At 35.3% G+C, this 19502-nt stretch overlaps 2 protein-coding genes across 2 annotated transcripts in view; one reads left to right on the plus strand and one right to left on the minus strand.

Moving 5' to 3' along the window:
- LOC124100469 (cyclin-dependent kinase 19) overlaps positions 1 to 19502 on the plus strand; it is a 141727-nt gene that overhangs the window by 33031 nt on the left and 89194 nt on the right. The window lies entirely within an intron of this gene.
- LOC124100472 (GTPase NRas) lies at positions 15173 to 16976 on the minus strand. The gene has a single exon (XM_046456000.2). The coding sequence runs from the start codon at positions 16866 to 16868 to the stop codon at positions 16299 to 16301; it is 570 nt and encodes a 189-aa protein (XP_046311956.1). The 5' UTR covers positions 16869 to 16976; the 3' UTR covers positions 15173 to 16298.

Here is a 19502-nt window from a genome sequence, read left to right on the forward strand (position 1 = left end):
AGTTTCCAATATGCTAATTACCTCTCTTCTGAACTTGTTAATATGCTCTTCTCTCAAGTTAGTTCTTGTTTCAGTAGAGAGACAAACACATCCCACACACTTGTAAAATGTGTTTTTATAGAGATCTTCTTAATGAGTTACTTTTTAAGAAAATAATATGACTAGAGATCAGAAATTCTGATATACCTTTCCTGGTAATCTTCTTTGATTAAAGGAAAAAAGCCATTTTGCTATGTATATGCCATATATTATAGATGTTACTTTTTGTGAATTTATACAATCATTTATGAGCTTTTATTAGTTGATAATTGAATAGAACTATTTTTTTTTAAAGATCTATAGCAGTTAACATAATGTACTCCTAGGCATGACTGGTTTTTTGATTCTGCATGAGAATTGGAGGAATTTTTTTCTTATGTCTTCTAAAAGTTATATTTGTTTAGATTATCAAGTAAATGACTTGATATTATACCTTATATTGAGGATATACTCCTTATTATGTGAAGTTGGATAGTACATATTTATAATCTCTGCTGTCTGCCCAATACAGGATCACTTTGTTTTGCAGAGTTTTACTATTTCACTTCCTCCTATCCAGGGAGGCCCCTACATTTCTTAACTAGAGGAGATAGATGAGTTTCATGTTGTTTATTGGGGTTACCTACAATTTTACCTCCTAAAACCTTGCCTTTTATTCTTTTCAGTGGCCATGTTAAATTTACCAGTAGTGCATTGGAAGGAATTTCTTCAATACTGTTTTGTACTTCATTGCCAGGCTAGTTGGCTGTTTTCACCAGTATTAATTATGCACACTCATATTTATTTAGATAATGTGACTCTGGTGTACTTTATTATCAGTTGAGAATTTCAATAGATTATCCAGATCAAGACTCTCCATTCAGTCTTCTACCCCTCTTCAATGTCTTTGAGAAAGATGGGATTAAATGGATGATTATAAAAGTATGTTAAGAATTACTTGATTTTAGTTTTTAGAGCAGTTTCAGATTTACAGAAAAATTGAGTAGAAAGTACAGAGTTTCCACTCTCTTCTACTAACTCTCCCTCTCTTTTCCTTATTATTAACTTCTTGCTTTAATGTGATAACATTTGTTACAACTGATGAGCCAGTATTATTACATTTTTAACCAAAGTCCATAGTTTACATTAGAGTTTACTTAATCTTTGCATTGTGTATTTAGTGGTTTTTTGACAATGTATAAGGACATGTACTCAGTATTATAATATCATATAACACAGTTCACTCCTGTGTTCTCTCTCGTTTATATATATATATATATATATATATATATTTTTTTTTTTTTTTTTTTTTTTTTTTTTTTTTTGGTTTTCTGGTTCGCTCCTTCCAAACCCCTGACAATCTCTAATCTTTTTCTTTCTCCAGAGTTTTGCCTGCTCTAGAATATCATATAGTTGGGACTGTATTGGAACTGTCTTACAAAGTGACTATGCATTTTGCATTACAAATATCAATGAATGAACAATGAGTGAATGTCAGTGTTTTGAATTTTAGCTATTCTAATAAATGTATAGTGACAGTTGTCTCTTTCATTTTGGTGCTGGGGATCAATCCAGGGTGTTATGCATGCTAAACATGTGCTCTACCACTGAGTTACACACTCAACCCTCACTATTGTTTTTATTTGTAACCCTCTAATGACAATGTTGAACATTTTTATATGCTTATTTTTTCTTCTGCATATCTTCTTTAGTGAGGTGTCCAGTTCTTTTGCTCAAATGTGTATATATACACACATATATATGTCTGTAAATATATGTATGTATATGTGTGTGTGTATATACACACTCATATATATATTTCAGTTCTGGGGATTGAACACCAGGGGCACTCTATCACTGAGCTATATCCCCAACCCTTTTTACTTTTTATTTCGAGAATAGGGTCTAATTGAATTGCCAAGGGTGGCCTTGAACTTGTGATCCTTCTGCCTCAGCCTCTGGAGTTGCTGCGATTATGAGCCGCCGCCACCACCACCGCACTGACTTTTGCTCCTTTTTGAATCGGGTTGTCTGTTATTAAGTTCTTTTTGGTATATTTTGAATACCAATTTTTTTTTGTCAGATATTTGTTTTGTAACTATTTTTTCATAGTCTGTGGCTTGTCTTTTTATTTTCTTACAAGTGTTTTTCATAGAGTTAGTTTTAGTCAAGTCTAACTTGCCAAGTTAAAAAAATTAATTTTATGTTTCATCTAAAAATCATTAATTGCTAAACCAAAGTAGATTTTTTTCTTATGTTATCTTCTAGAGTTTTATAGTTTGCATTTTGTAGTTAAGTTAAAATCCATTTTAAATTTATTTTTATGGAGGCTGTAAGGTCTTTGTCTAAATTTGTTTATTTTTTTGCAGTCCTGGGGATGGAACCCAGGCTTCCTGCGTGCTAGGCAAGTGTTCTATGACAGAGCTATACCCCCAGCTCCTAAATTCATTTTTTTGCATGTATATGTCTAGCTGTTCCAGCACCATTTGCTGAAAAAGACTGTCCTTTCTCCATTGCTGTCCTTTGTTTCTTTAGTAGTGACAAACTATATTCATGTATTTCTGTATTTCTGGGCTGTTTCTGTTCCATCGATCTATCTTTTGTTCTACCAATGCCATTTTATCATTACTGTAGCCTTATAATACATTTTTATAGAATAATGCCGGTCTTCCTAAAAAAAATTGTTTTTCTTCTTAATATTTTGAGTCTTGGTGTTCTGTATTAGTGTTAGACTCACTTTGTCAATGTCCACAAAATAACTGGCTGGGATTTGAATTGGGATTGTGTTGAAGCTATGTATCAAGTTAGGAAGAAGTGATATCTAAAGACAGAGTTTCATTGAGTTGCTTAGGGCCTCGCTAAATTGCTGAGGGTAACTTTGAACTTGCAGTTCTCCTGCCTCAGCCTCCCAAACCACTGTGATTATAAGTGTGCGCCCAGTCCATTTAGATCTTTTTTGATAAAGAGTTTTATAATATTATATGTATCTTATACATATTTTGTAGACTTTATAGCTAAGTTTTGTTCTTTGTATATAATGTAAACGGTATTTTGTTTTAAATTCCCACAGATTATTCTATTCAGTAGTATATAAAAAAAACAACAACAAAGTACTGCTCATATCAGATTATCGGACTGCATCTTCTGCCCTTCTTTTCCTTACCATCACCTTATCTTTTATGAGAAGATAGAATTAAATTTTTGTTTAAAAGTATCTTAAGTCATGGGATTTAGGCAGTTTTCAATATAATACCTTGTGTGTAATATGTGTATTATTCGGCTAAGTAACTACAAAGGTTTCAATAACATTGAAGTGTAATCTTTCACAAGAGTAGATTATACTTCAATGTTATTGTAACCTTTGTAGTGGCAGTATGCACTGTAGTACAAATAACTACTTAATAATTCTGGACTCTTAATTGTCAGCCTCCATCTTACTAGAAAAGGTAGATGGCCAGTTATATTAGTTCATCTAGTGCTTGGTTGTTAGCTGGAAAGATACACATAAAAATGATACCACCTCTCTGGTAATTTATTATTCATGTAAGAAATATTAATTTCAAATACTGTGTTCCATTTTTGCTGATGTGTTTGTGTGTGTGTGTGTGTGTGTGTGTGTGTTTATATCTATATGCCAAAAACTCAGTCCTGCAACCCATTCTAAGCACTCTAATTGTAATGTCTTGTTTGTGGACTTCATATATAGTCTCTCAAAAAGAGTTTAAAATTTTGATGTATATTTATTGAGGCTGTAGTAGGTGTTGGACACTGCTAGGCATTTGACATATGTGACCTCATTGAGCTTCAAAACATTTTTTGCAGTGTACGTATTATTCTTCCCAACTTACAGATATAAAAACTGATAAGAGTGTAAGAAGCTCATCAGTCATGTAGGCTCTTTATATTTGTGAAAAAGTTACCATAGAAAGTGGTATAAGGTTGTGTGTGGTGGCTCACACCTATAATCCCAGAGTCTTGGGAGACTGAGGCAGGAGGATTGCAACTTCAAAGCCAGCCTTAGCAATGGTGAGACAGTAAGCAACTCAGTGAGACCCTGTCTCTAACTAAAATACATAATAGGGCTGGGGATGTGGCTCAGTGGTCCAGTGCCCCTGAGTTTAATCCCTGGTACTCAAAAAAAGGAAAAAAGAAAAAAAAAAGTGGTATAAGATGCTGTGTGTATAGTGCGGAGGTGTGCTTGGTGAATGCAAAGAAGAGAGGTTTGACTTAGCCTCAGGTGTTCACAAAATATCTGAAAGCTTGAACTGGTCTGATGAATGGGAAGAATAAAGAAGAGAAATCGGGGAGATCAGATCAATCAGTGTGGAGAAGACTGAGGGACAAAAACAGTAAGTACTTTTGTGATTAACAGTTTAAAAATTTCTACTGTAGTAGTAAAATGCGGTAAAAAAAATTTAATCTCTTATTTTGAACAAAGATACCTCTCTTCTGCTTTTCTCTTAAAGTTATTCTTGATTTGCTTAGGAGACAGTAGATTACTGTACCATTATATAACTTCCAAATTACCAATCTGCAAGCTCATTTTTGTCCTGGATTTGTTAGTAGTAACTGAGGGAACAAACCCTGAGGGAAAAATGGAAGATTAAGGGAATCCTAAGTAAAGGATTTTCCTAAAACCAGGTATATTTTGTTTTTTTCCCAAGTTTCAGTTGCCTGACTACTCTGAAAATACCCATTAATATGCTAAAAGCTATGGAGCTGCAATTGTTTATAGGAAACGTTGTTTTTAGTGAACTTAGTGTTTAGTTGAGAAGACAAGAGTAACGTAAAATGACTAGAAACCACTTAGCAATATTAAGTACCAAATTATGTAATATACATTTTAAATACTGTGGAATCATGTTTTTTTTCAGTGATATTCTTTAGGGTTCTGTCCTCCCTCCTGTTTCATAACTTTTAATTTCGCATCTCTTTAGGTTTGTCTACATGCCTTTTAGACACCTCTATTTCCATAGTCCTCTCAACTTCATCTTGTCTAAACTTCCCCAGAGTGTTCTTTATAACTCAGTGAAGGGTATCACTGTCACCCGTTCCCTTTGCTAGAGACTGGGAATTATTCTTGCTTTTTTTTGTTTTTCACCACATGGTCTTTTGACACTGTTTCCTAATTATCTTTCAGACTTACCCTCTTTTTCTTCTTCCAACCATCCTAATATAGACTGTGGTGACTGTATACTTAAATTACTTCAAAGACCTCTTAACTAGTTTCTGTGCCATCTCCACCCCTTTGTGTTTTCACAAAAACACAGATTGCTTCAAATTCTTACCTTTGTTTCTCAGGATGTCTGTCCAATTTTCTTAATTTGAATTACCTGTTCTCCTTCTAGCTCTGCTTGTTTCTTCTTCACCTTTAACTTGCTTTTCCCTGCTTTGAATCATCCTTTCTGAATTTAAGATGTATAATGTTCTTTTGCTTCTGAGCCTTAACACATACTGTTCCCCATTTCATTTTCTCAGAAGAGGAATGTGAAGAAATGAAACTAATGGCTGTAGTGATTAAAGTGCAGACTTTGAAGCCAGATTACTAACCTGTAAAAACTTTTATCTGCCACTTCACAAGCTTTGTGATATCTGCTACTTCACTAGCTTTGTCATCTAGAGTGAATCACTTACCATCTCAGCTTTCAGTGTCTGTCTCTGTACTTTCTTTATAACATGTTGTAGGGATTAAACTAGTTAATATTTGAAGTGCTTAGATCAGTCCCTGACATGTAGTAAGTTATCTTAAAAGTGTAGCTGTTGTAAATAACTCTCATGATACATGTGTTGTCATATTGGATAAGTGTTCACTTTTGTTTTAAAGTTGACTTAATGGTAAATGAAAAAAAAATATTGTTTTCTACCATAAGTTATGAGTTGGTTGGCTCATTTTTGTTGGTTTTTACCTTTAGTCTTAGATGGGCAGCAGCTTTATCTTCCTAATTTCTTGTTTTTCAGCTTTTTAGTAACTAGAACTTGATCTTTGGATTGACTTTCCTATGTAATGGATGATTTGACAAGGCTAGGTTTACCTGAAATTATTTAAAAATATTTTTTTAGTTGTAGGTGGACACAGTATCTTTATTTTTATGTGGTGCTGAGTTGATCAAACCCAATGCCTCACATGTGCAAGGCAAGCGCTCCACCACTGAGCCACAGCCTCAGCCCTTACCTGAATTTTTTTTCATTTTTTTTTTTTTTTTTAGTTGGACACAATACCTTTATTTTTATTTGTTTTTATTTTTATGTGGTGCTGAGGATTGAACCCTTTGCCCTGCACTTGCTAGGCAAGCTCTCTGCTACTGAGCCACAACCTCAGCCCCTTACCTGAATTTTTATATAGACAAATTTAGGCCAACCTATATGGAAACTTTTGAAAGAATGACTGTTAAAAATCATAGAAAAATCAGGAAACATAGATAGACTTAAAGAAGGAAAAAGATACTCTCCATTGTTAATACTTTAGGGAATGTATGGTACACTTCCCAATGCACATAATATACTACAAAAATGAGTAAATGATATTATAATTGCCTTTAAAATATTATAATGCAGTGTATTTCATATAATATAATAATAGCTGATAGCTGACTTTTTGATTTGACTTTATGATTTCTGTGCCTTGTTGATTAAAGTTTCAAGTAAGCTCTTCTCAAGGAATTTACTTTTTTCATTCCAATGTATATCAGAGACTGGATTGTAAAGGTTCAGATGATTTGGGTTCTAAAAAGGACACTGTATTAGCAAAGAGACTGTATCACAGTTGTTAAGATCAACTAGGAAAAAACATGCAAAAATTACATTTTATTAGAAAACCTCAGTGGTTTAGGTTTGGTAGAATCTTTAGTGATGAAATATTAATACATTTAAAAGAGTTAATTTTGATATCTTGGTTATTCTCTTTTTTGGGTATTTGTTTTTCATTGATACTTACGACATAATACAGAGATTTCATGGATACTGAAATCTAAAAATGAAACTAGGGGCTGGGTTGGAGTCATAGCTCAGTGGTAGAGTGTGTGCTTAAGCTTAGCCTTGGGTTCTATTCCGAGCACCAAAGGGAGAGCAGGTAGGGGGAGAACCAAAGGGATCAAGGTTATTGATTCAGTACTGTCCAATCTGATGATCTAGTTCTAGCTGATCTGACTATGCTAGATTTGAGAATAACAAAATATATTTTTTCTTTCTCTTTAGAAGGAAATAGTTGCTTATTTTTAAAAAATTTTAAAAAATTTATTGAGTTGTAGATGAACACACAGTGTCTTTAATTATTTTTATGTGGTGCTGAGTATTTAACCCAGTGCCTCACACATGCGAGGCAAGCACTTTACCACAGAGCTACAGCCTCAGCCCCAAATAGTTGCTTCTTTTGATGAATTTTTAGATGTGATTACTTTTTCAATAAAAATATTTTAGTGCAACATTGTCACTGTCATTTTGATTTTATTTTTTCAGAAAATATAGCTATATAAAGATATTTTTTGAGATGGGGGTCTGACTATGTTGCCCAGCCTAGTCTAGAAGTCATTCAAGACATCTTTCTGCCTTGGCCTGCAGACTAGCTAGGGCTATAGGCAGTCACTACCACTTTTTGCAGTTGAAGTATATATTTTAAAAAAGGAAGTTCTCTAGATTTTCTTATTATTGGGGAATCATTTTTTTAGTTTGATTAAGACTAAGAAACTTATTTCAGTGCAACAGATGTTTATCCTACTAATTACAAGGTACTTTGTTAGTACCTATAGAATATTTAGAAATGAGTAAGTTCTCTTCCTCATTTGGGGATGGGTTAAGAAGTGTGGTTCAATTCCAATTAATTATAATAAAAGAGTATGGAAAGTCCTTTACAGAGTTTTGAGCAAAGTACTTGCTCTGTTAGTGATGGTCTTGTAAAATGTTATAGCTATCAAATCTGGTGAATTCCTTTCCATTCTCTTCTATTTGATCTTGCCATTTTTTGACCTTAATTTTTGATTCTACATCCTCCCACCTGCTTTGGAGTGATGGGGATCTGAACCTAAGGCTTTGCATGTGCTGAGCAAGTACTCTACCACTGAGACCACAGAGCTATATCTCCAACCCCAAATTCCTGGTTATACAAACAACCCTTTATTGTCCCTACCCATCCCCAGTGCTGGGGTTGCTTTTTTATTTGACATGTTTGCCCACTTACCTTTTAATACTTGTTACTTGACTTCTCTATATCAGTATCTTAACAATTTTTCTCTTTAACTCTTAAATTGCTTCTTATTCAGTTTTTAAAATCAAGTTTGTTAAAGCAGAAAAGTTGAACTTTAGACAATGAACACCCATTTATCTTCTGCTTAGAGTCATCCATTGTTATCTTTCTATATTTGTGTTATATCTCTGAGTATATGTGAATGTTTATGTTGTTATTGAACCATTTGAAATTAACTTGCAGATGTTATGATGTCATCTCCAAGAACTTGAATCTATGTCTATACAAATAAAACATTTTTTTCTGTATAATCATACCATTATCCTACATTTGAGACATTTAATAGAATAAAAATTAGGAAATAAAATTAACCATAATATCTTAATATTATGTAATATCTAGTTCTTATTTAAATTTTGTTAGTTGTCCTACAAATAAACTTTTATAGTGACTTTTATTTGAACCATAGTCCATTCAAGATTTTGATGCATGTCCTTTTGTTTTTTTTGTTTTGAGTTTCTTTTAATTTAGATTATCTCCACATTCCTCATTTCTTTTGACTGTTTCCTTTTTTTCAAGGGGCCAAACCAGTTTTCTAAGAGTATTCCATATCCAGTTTGTGGGATAGCTGGTTATTATTATGGACTTTTAATAGTTTCTTTTTCTGTAACCTGTTGAAGGCTGATGATTACTAGAGAAGACTTTCCAACCCCTATGGCATGGATCCTGTGAATGGGTTGTAGGTCCTATTATTCTCTAAATTCTTTACAAACTAATGGGATTTGGAGCAGTAGAAGCTTAAATGGATACCATCACTTCTGTTGGTCTTTTTATGCTGGTGTTCAGGTACAGGTAATAACATCAAGTGAACGCCATTATGTGAAAGAGGTTTAAGAGCATTGGTTACCATCTTTCACCCTTTTCTTCTGTTCTTTCTCTTCTTTTTTTTTTGGTGATACTGAGGACTGAATCCAGGGGTACTTTACCAGTGAGCTACATCCCCTGTCCTTTTTTAAAAAAGTTTATCTTAAGAAAGAGTCTCATTGACTTGCCCATTCTGGCCTTGAATTTATGATCCTCATCAGTCTCTTGAGTGGTTGAGATTATAGGCATGTGTCACCTTGCTCTGCATTTCTATAGCTTTAACAGTTACTGGTATATTTTTTTTTCAACTCCATTTCTGTTATTTCTTATCCAGTAGCCAGTTGAGAGTCAACATGTCCAAAAGGAATTTATTTCTCTTTGTATTTTTTTTATTTATGCATCATAATTATACATAGTAATTGGGTTCTTTTTTAATTTATTTTTTATTTGTTCTAATCAGTTATACATGACAGCAGAATATTCTTTGATTCATTTTACACAAATGTAGTGCAGTTATTCACTTCTCTGGTTGTACAAGAAGTAGGGTTACACCATTTGTGCAGTCATACATGTTTCTAGGGTAATGATGTCTGTCTCATTCCACCATTTTTTCCACCCCCATGTTCTCTCCCTTCCCCTCCCTCCCCTTTGCCCCAATCCAAAGTTCCTCCATTCCTCCCATGCACCCCCCCCCCCCCCCCCCGCCGTCCCCACTATGAATCAGTATCCACTTATCAGAGAAAACATTCAGCCTTTGGTTTTTTGGGATTGGCTTACTTCACTTAGCATAAGATTTTCTACCTCCATCCATTTACCTGCAAATACCATGATTTTATTTTCTTTTAATGCTGAATAGCATTTCCTTTTGTATATATACCACAGTTTCTTTATCCATTCATCTATTGAAGGGCATCTGAGTTGGTCTCACAATTTAGCTATTGTGAATTGTCCTGCTATAAACATTGATGTGGCTGTGTCCCTGTAGTATGCTATTGTAAAGTGCTTTGGGTATAGACCTAGGAGTGGGATAGCTGGGTCAAAAGGTGGTTCCATTCCCAATTTTCCAAGGAATTTCCATACTGCTTTCCATATTGGTTGCACCATTTTGCTGTCCCACCAGCAGTGTATGAGTGTGCCTTTTCCCCCACATTGTCGCCAACACTTATTGTTGTTTTTATTCTTAATAGCTGCTCTTCTGACTGGAGTGAGATGAACTCTTAGAGTAGTTTTGATTTGCATTTCTCTAATTGCTAGAATGTTGAATATTTTTTCATATATTTATTGATTGATTGTATATCATCTTTTGAGAAGTGTCTGTTCAGTTCCTTATCCCATTTATTGATTAGGTTATTTGTTTTTAGGGGGTTAAAATTTTTTAGCTCTTTATATATTCTGGAGATTAGTGCTCTATCTGATGTGCGTGTGGTAAAAATTTGCTCCCATTCTGTAGGCTCTCTATTCACCTCATTGATTGTTTCTTTTGCTGAGAAGAAGCTTTTTAATTTGAATCCATCCCATTTATTGATTCTTGATTTTATTTCTTTTGTTTTAGGAGTTTTGTTAAGGAAGTTGGGGCTTAATTCAACATGATGAAGATTAGGTCTACTTTTCCTTCTATTAGGCATAGGAGCTCTGGGTTCATTTTGACAAAATCATATATGCAAGGAATTTGATTACAGCCATTTACCTGCAAATGCCATTATTTCATTCTTCTTTATGACTGAGTAAAACTCCACTGTGTATATACATCCCATTTTTTTAGTCCATTCATGTATTGACAGGCAACTGGGGTGATTCCATAATTTGGATATTGTGAATTGTGCTGCTATAAACATTGAAGTACTATGTACTATCTTATGTTAGATCTTTTGGATGAACACCAAGGAGTGGGCTAGCTAGGTCATATGGTTCCATTTCTAGTTTTTTAAGGAATCTCCATGTTGCTTTCCAGAGTGGTTGTACTAATTTGCAGTCTCATCAATAATGTGATAGTATACCTTTTTCCCCACATCCTTGCCAGCATTTATACTATTTGTGTTCTTTTTTAAAAAATATTTATTTATTTTTTAGGTGTAGATGGATACAACACAATGCCTTTATTTTTATGTGGTGCTGAGGATCGAACCCGGGTCCTGCCTGTGCGAGGCAAGCGTTCTACCGCTAAGCCACAATCCCAGCCCTATTTGTGTTCTTGATAATTGCCATTCTGACTGGAGCGAGAGGAAATCTTAGTGTACTTTTGATTTGCATTTCCCTAATTGCAAGAGATGTTGAACATTTTTTTCACATTTGTTGGTCATCTGTAAGAAATTTGTTTAGTTCTTTTGCCCACTTAAATTAATTGAGCAATTTTTTTTTTTTTTGGTATTTAGGTTCTTCATATATTTGTATATATTTGGGTTCTTTATATATATATTCTTCATATATCCTGGATTCTTTTGGTGGTGCTAGGCAATGAACTCAGGGCCTTGTGCATGTGAGACAAGCAGTCTATCAATTGAGCTATATCCGTAGCCCTATATTCTGGATATTAATCTCCTGTCTGAGGAGTAGCTGGCAAAGATTTTCTCCCATTTCATAGATTCCCTCTTCACTCTCTTAATCATTTCCGTTGCTATGTAGAAGCTTTTTAATTTGATGGCATCCCACTTACTGATTCTTGGTTTTATTTCTTCAGCTTTAGGGGTCTTTTTGAGGAAGTTGGTGCCTGCACCTATATGATGAAGTATTGACCTTATGTTTTCTTCTAGTAGTTTTAAGCTTTCTTGTCTTACTTTTTAAAAAATATTTAGTTATAGGTGAACACTTTATTTTATTTTATTCTTATGTGGTGCTAAGGATCGAACCCAGTGCCTCATGCATGTAGGTACGCGCTCTACCTCTGAGCCACAACCCCAGCCCTCTTGTCTTAATTTTTAGTCCATTTTTATTTGACTTTTTATGGTATGTGAAAGATAGGGATCTTAATTCATTCTTCTGTATATATGGATAACAAGTTTTCCCAGCGGCATTTGTTAAGTAGGTTGTCTTTTCTTCAACATATATTTTTTTGGCGCCTCTGTCAAGGATCAGATGGCTGCATAAAATTGGGTTTGTCTCTGTGTCTTCTATTTCATTCCATTGGTTTTCATGTCTCTTTTGATGCTAATACCATTCTGTTTTTGCTGTTGTAGCTCTGTAATATAATTTGAGATTGGGTATTGTGATCCCTCCTGCATCACTTTTCTTGTTTGGAATTGCTTTTGGCTATTTTGGGTCTCTTCTTCCAAATGAATTTTAGGACTGTTTCTTTTAGTTCTGTGAAGAATGTTGTAAGTATTTTGATTAGGACTGCATTGGATATGCATATTACTTTTGATAATATGCCCATTTTGACTATATTAATTCTGCCTAACCAAGAACATGGGAGGTATTTGTATCTTCTGAGATCCTCTTCAATTTCTTTCTTCAGTGTTCTGTTTTCTCCTCTGTGGTTAGATTAATTCCCAGGTATTTTATTTTTTTTTTAGGCTATTGTGAAGGTGGTGGTTTTCCTGATTTTTTTCTCATCTGAATCACTGTTGGACTATAGAAAACTGTTGATTTATGACTATTGATCTTGTATTCTGCTACTTGCTAAATTCATTTGTCATTTCTAGAAGTCTTCTAATGGGATTTTTTTGGGTCTTTCTGTTTATAGGATCATGTCATCAGCAAACAATGATAGTGTGACTTCTTCTTTTCCAATTCATATGCTCCTAATTTCCTTCTCTTGCCTGATTGCCCTGGCTAGAGTTTTGAGAAACTGTCTGCAAACTGGCTCATACTCTCCCTCTCTCTCTCTCTCTCTCTCTCTCTCTCTCTCTCTCTCTCTCTCTCTCTCTCCCTCTCCCTCTCTCCCTCCCTCTCCCCCCTCCCTCCCTCATCCCCTTTCCTCCCTCCTTCCTTTTTCCTCTCTCTTCCCCTCTCCTTCCTGCGCACGCGCACGCACACATTTTGTTTGGTGACCTTAATTTCACTGAGACAATACTCTGGAAACCTTAGTCATCTTAAGGTGTTTAGCTGTCTGTCTGCCATAGAACCATATATGTATACATGTATATTAACATTGATTTGTCAAATATTTTTCAAATGCCTACAATATAACCAAATATATTTGACTGCAGTAGATTATTCCATTTCTGGAATGTGCCTTGGATTCATTCCCTTCACTCCTACTACATTTTCTTTAATTTTGGCCCTCATCAACCCTCCCCAAATCATTATAGTGGTTCCTTATATGTAGCTTTAAAACCTCTGATTCATCCGGAATACTACTGCTTATCAAGAGTATCTGTTTAATCATATGTTTCTCTTTTTTTTTCTCTTAAAGTTTTCCTTTATCCTTGCTTTCAAGTAATGAAAAAATTCACAGCAGTTTAAAGGATGATGAAAGACTAAACAGGGGGCCCACCAAAAAAAAAAAAAAGAGAGATTAATTTTATCTATTACATTCCTAAAGAATAACTAAGTGTACTGTATTACCAAGTTAACATTCTATAGTAAGCTCCTGGAGCAGATACAGCATTTAACAGATTCATTTACAGATTAGGTATGGTAGCTTTAGGCAGAACATCTTATTTTCACACTCTCCAATGTGCAATCTTTAAAAACAAAACAAAACCATAATGGAATATGTAATTTATGACAGCTGGCCAGGCACTTAAATTGGGGAAAGTGACCTTGAGAATTTGAGGTAAAACAATTATTTTCAACAATTACATATTCTAAAAACTGTTTTATACTACACTAACTGAACTTTTCAGCTTTTAACTCTTAAGCATGTCATTCTGTCGCGCCAAAATTCACACTGAAGTGCAACTTCTTAAGAAGCTATTAAAGAACATTTTCAAGTCTGAATTTTGGCCCCATTTCTGTACTTCTGTGCTTACAACATATCTAAGAAAACTATAGATACATACATACAAGGGCTAAGGCCACTACAGCCCAAAAGGAGTAACTATTTTTCTCCCTAATTTGACATTAAATTTAAAAAACTCTTTAGATTCACATTGCTGTCACATACACATACACATAAGAGTTCAAGTGAGGTGGTAAGTCTCAATCTAGCCTCAGGAAAATGACAGAGCAAAAGGGGCAGACACAAAGCAGCACAGTTTCATTTGTAGGTGACAACCCTACTGTGAATGCTCCCAGCATTAGCACTAAGGAGCACAACTCTTGAATTTATTATAATCTGGGCATAGTATATGTTTCTTCTACTGTTCTTGAACTCATTTCCGGATAATGTGGAGTTTGCTTAATAAATGAAAATTCATATTAGAAAACAAAAACCTCAGTAAATGTTCAGACATTAGAACAGTAAGTGTTCATTCTGGAATTAGGCCTTTATCAAAAGTTATCCAAATCTACTTTTCATTAGAATTCCTGGGGCTGGCTATGTAGCTCATGGTTAGCACATGTAAGGCCCTGGGTTTGATCCCCGTGCCACCAAAAAAGAAAGGAAAATTACCCAAGGCATTACCTATAAATGGAAATATCATTCCTCTGCATACTCCTAATAATTAATTACATTTCTATTCTTTCCTCAGCAATCTCAACCCAAAGGCTATTTTATGTTTTGAACAAATTCATCAGCTTTTTTTTTTGTCTACTATGCAGACTAATATATCATCATCTATTTAAAACCCCTCAGAGAATATTATAAATTAAAAACAATTTTTTGAGGCACCCTCATTTTCAAAAAATGAGAAAAAAATATTGGCTTAGTTTCCAAGTTGTTAAAGAAAGAGGGGGAGGTTGAAATAGAAAAACTTCTAAGCTGAATTCTCCTTAGAATACCAAACTTTTCTAGTCATGGTAGAGGATTCATGCTTATTAACCTCTTCTTTCCTTACAGGGTTAACAGCAGGCATCCAACAGAACTACTGGCTGGAGTTACTGGTGCGTGATGCTACCTGGCTTGTTCAAGTTTTGAAACTGTGACCCCGGTCCATTAGCACCATGCTTTACTCAACTGAAATAATTAATCAAGCCCCTATTGCTGTGGGGTGAGGGGCAGAGAGTAGAGTGAGAAGGGGATTGAGGGCAGTTACATACATCATTAAGAGACTATGATATGCAGTGAAAATGTAATCTGTTAACATACTATATTTGAGGTTTGAAAATCACTGATTACAGCTATAAAATAACATCACACCAAATTGTTATAATATTTGAATAACTGCAAATGTAGAACTTTCTGGTATGACCCAAATATGAATATAAATGGAAGTTCATTGAACATGATATTATCACTAAGCTAAAAGAAACAAATTACATACATTTATAGGTAGTAACCTACCAAAAAAGTGGAGACAAGATAAAAATTAAGTGAAATTATCCATAATTTCTTCCAGTTTCATTTTTCCCCAGGGAAAGCTCCAAAATAGGCTTCTGGAAAACCATCTTCACATACATAAACAATGGCATCTGCTATTGTATATCTTTTCCTTAAAGGTAGATGGGTCATAGATATTCATTTTCAGGTATAATGGTTTTTGACACATCTATTCCAGTGAAGTATTATAAAGAAAGTCTACAAATCACTTCTAGGAAAAAGGCACTTTGTTGTGAAAAGTGGATTTAATTTCATGAAAGTTGAGAAGACTAGGATCGACTCAAAAGTTATCATTCACTTTTGTATTTATGAATACAGTGCAGATGCCAGTTTATAGACTACAGTTGATAACGTTACAAATAAACCAATCTGCAACATTAATTATATTCTTGGTAAAACATTAATTCATGACATTTCTCCAAAAGCTAAAATACGTCCAAGTTCAACAGTAAAAAGAAATAAGAAAAAAAAAAAAAAATCACCAGCAGTTGCTACTTTAGCGCTCAAGGAACTGTTTTCAACAGAATTTCATGTCTAGTTTGGTTCTCTGTTTCAGAGCATGAATTGGCTTTCGATGAAAAACATGGGTGGTGGAGGTGTGTTTGTTTCTATAGGGGAGAACCCAGGGTGGAAAACTATTAGGGAATAAAGAGAGATGCATTTCTCTGGTCAGACAACCAAGTGAGGAGGTAGTTATTCTGAGAAATTCTCAAGCAGAGACTGTTGTGTTCATCTACTGAGAGTTGGGGAAGTAGCAGGAGCTTCTCTGAGATGAAGAGAGCAACAGGGATACTTCTCCTCCAGGGAAGTCAGGACCAGGGTATCAGTGCAGCTTGAAAGTGGCTCTTTTTTTGATGACAGAACTTTGTAAATAACTTGTTACATCACCACACATGGCAACCCCATACAACCTTGAGTTCCATCATCACTGCTGTTGAGTTTTTTCATTCGGTACTGGCGTATTTCTCTTACCAGTGTGTAAAAAGCATCTTCAACACCCTGTCTGGTCTTGGCTGAGGTTTCAATGAACGGAATTCCATAACTCTTGGCCAATTCATGGGCTTGTTTTGTGTCAACTGTTCTTGTTGGCAAATCACACTTGTTTCCTACCAGCACCATAGGTACATCGTCTGAGTCTTTTACGCGCTTAATCTGCTCCCTGTAGAGGTTAATATCTGCAAATGATTTGCTATTATTGATGGCAAATACACAGAGGAAGCCTTCGCCTGTCCTCATGTATTGGTCTCTCATGGCACTGTACTCCTCTTGTCCAGCTGTATCCAGTATGTCCAGTAGACAGGTTTCACCATCTATTACCACCTGTTTTCGGTAAGAATCCTCTATGGTGGGATCATATTCATCCACAAAATGGTTCTGGATTAGCTGAATTGTCAGTGTGCTTTTCCCAACACCACCTGCTCCAACCACCACCAGTTTGTACTCGGTCATTTCACACCAGCAAGAACCTCAAGCTCCGCTGCCCCCGCTTCAGACGGATTTAGGACGTCCACCGGGAAAAATGCTAGAGACCCCGGAACCGCCATGAACAGCCCCCACCAGGGATGCTCATATGTTTCTCTTGTTGAGAAACCTCTGATGGCTTCCTGTTACAGGGGTAAAATGCCAACTTCAGGTTTACCACACAAAACTATGCTTATTTTATATTCTTTGCTCTTTTCTCTAGCTTTGTGTTCTAACTGTACCTGTCTTCTGCCTTTTTCTTGAATATAGCATGGATTTTAATCTTAAAACTTTGTACATTTCTGCACTGTCCCCTCTTCTGTAAGAAATTCTGCTCATCTCTTAAGGTCCACTTGGATGTGTCCTTTGAAAATTATTTACCGGATAGCCCTTTCTTTCTACTTGTTCTACCAAACTAAGCCTTTCTTTCCATATTTTAATCTCATGTACTTTGCATATATATAGCACCTATTAGAGTATCCCTTGCTTGTGTCTCTATAAAGATTCACAAGGGAATCAGCTCCTTCTTTCTCCTGTTCTCAGAGTCCAGTACCAGTGCTTGGCACACAGTGTGTGCTGAAAAAAATGTGTCTGAAATAAATGTCTTGCATCTCTTGTCTATAGCAAGTAGGTTTGACTTGAGATTCACGAATTCTTAAAGTTAGATATTTTATACAAAAATTTGGTTATACTAAATATTTGCTAATGATTTACATTCTGTTAAAATAAATCACTTATTTGTTTTAAGTTTAACCCTTGGGATGCCTGGATCTTAAGGATTACTGCAGATAAGTTTATTTTAATTTCACTAATTCCTGAGAATTAAGAATTTGACATTTTTAGAATTAAAATTCAAAATTATTGATAATTTGTAATATAGTTACCAATGCAATGTTGAATTTGAGATTTTAGAAGTACATTGATGGTTCAAATAGTTTTTGAATGAAAAGTAAGAAGTTTGGGGAAATATCAACATATCCTGATAAGAGTGAAGTGTTATTATTCCACTGATGAGATACATTGGTATGTGAATTCAATTCAGTGAATTGTTTTTCTTTAAAATGAATTATAGCTTTCCATTTAATATTTGATTGTATTCAGTGGCACACACCTATAATCCCAGTGTCTTGGGAGGCTGAGGCAGGAGGATTGCAGATTTGTTGAGAGCCACAGTTTAGTCGGAATGACGCCTGGCATTTTGCTAGAGGGAATGGTTGAAAGGTGACCCTACTCCAGGAATAGGGCGGCTCCAGGATTAGGACGGATCCTGCTGCCTTGGGTGCCCGCTACTTTGTAGTTCCCGATGAGTTCTCGCAGAATTGGCCCGTTGGAGGGAGTGTATTCCCGGGAAGTGTGTGTAGAGTGCCGGTGAGAGTGAGAGTTCGGGAATAAAGAGTTGCTGTTTGAACCTACAAGGCTTTGTGGCGGCTGGGTTATTTTGTGCCCAGACTGAGGCACAGATTAGAGGCCAGCCTGGTCAATTAAGTGAGATTCGGCCTCAAAATAGAGTAGAAAGGACTGGTGATGTAACTCAGTGGTAAAAGTGCCCCTAGGTTCAATCCCCACTACCCAAAATAAAAATTTTTAAGAGATGGCTGTATAAAAATGTTATCATCTCTGTGGTTAAGGTTGTCATTCACCTTTAGACAAAGAGGAAACTTCACCCATCTTCAGAACCATCCTCACCATCACATACAGAAGACTCAGAAATGTTCTTTTTGGGAGGGGGGAATCCTGGGGAATGAACCTAGGGTTGCTTTACCACTGAGCTAAATCCCCAGTCTTTTTTATTTTTTTTATTTTGAGACAGGGTCTTATTAAATTGCTGAGGGTCTTGCTGAGAAATTTGTGATCCTTCTGCCTTAGACTCATGAGTTGCTGGGATTATAGGAATGTACCACCATGCCCAGCTTCAAAAGTGACTTTTTAATTTTTTATTTTATTAATTTTTTATGTATGACAGCAGAATGCATTATAATTACGTTATACATATAGAGCACAATTTTTCATATCTCTGGTTGTATCAGAAGTGTCTTTTTAATCCATTATTTCTTCTCCTCTGCTGCTATTCTAAATTAATCTTTCATCTTCATTTATCTGGATGTTTGATTTAACCTATCAAATATTTACTTTACCACAAGTTTTTCTCTGTAATTATTACCAGTTATTTTTTTCTGAGAAAGAATTTGTGAATGTATCTTCTCTTTCTAAAAACTTTTGGCTCCACACTGTTTACATAAGAAGTTCAAACTTCTTTGTAGAGCTCCCATGGTTCCTTTCCTTTCTTTACTTTTCTAACCTCCAGTCTTACTGAATACCTTACTGAATATGTTGCTTTTTTTCCTTATACCATGGGTATCTACCTGGAATTTTCTGACATCTTCATCTCTTTTCTGCCTGGGGAACACATCCCTTAAAGGCATGACTTATGGAGTTACTTTCCTTAAAGCTCAAAAGGAATTATTGGTTACATAATCTCTGTTCCTGCTTGCACCTCTCTTGTGTGTAGAAAGCATATCAGAGTTACTTGTTTGTATTTCTTATTCACCCAGAATTTCCTTCCAGTTGAATTATGAACTCCCTTATATTGGGGTAGTCACTCTCTAATTTTGTTCATCCCTA

Source organism: Marmota monax, unplaced genomic scaffold (assembly GCF_021218885.2).
Source record: "Marmota monax isolate L192 unplaced genomic scaffold, Marmota_monax_Labrador192_F-V1.1 WCK01_AAM20220418_F8-fsc00599, whole genome shotgun sequence".
NCBI classification, from domain to species: domain Eukaryota; kingdom Metazoa; phylum Chordata; class Mammalia; order Rodentia; family Sciuridae; genus Marmota; species Marmota monax.

Coding starts and splice junctions, on each gene's coding strand:
- LOC124100472 (XM_046456000.2), bottom strand. CDS start 16,868: ATGACCGAGTACAAACTGGTGGTGGTTGGAGCAGGTGGTGTTGGGAAA.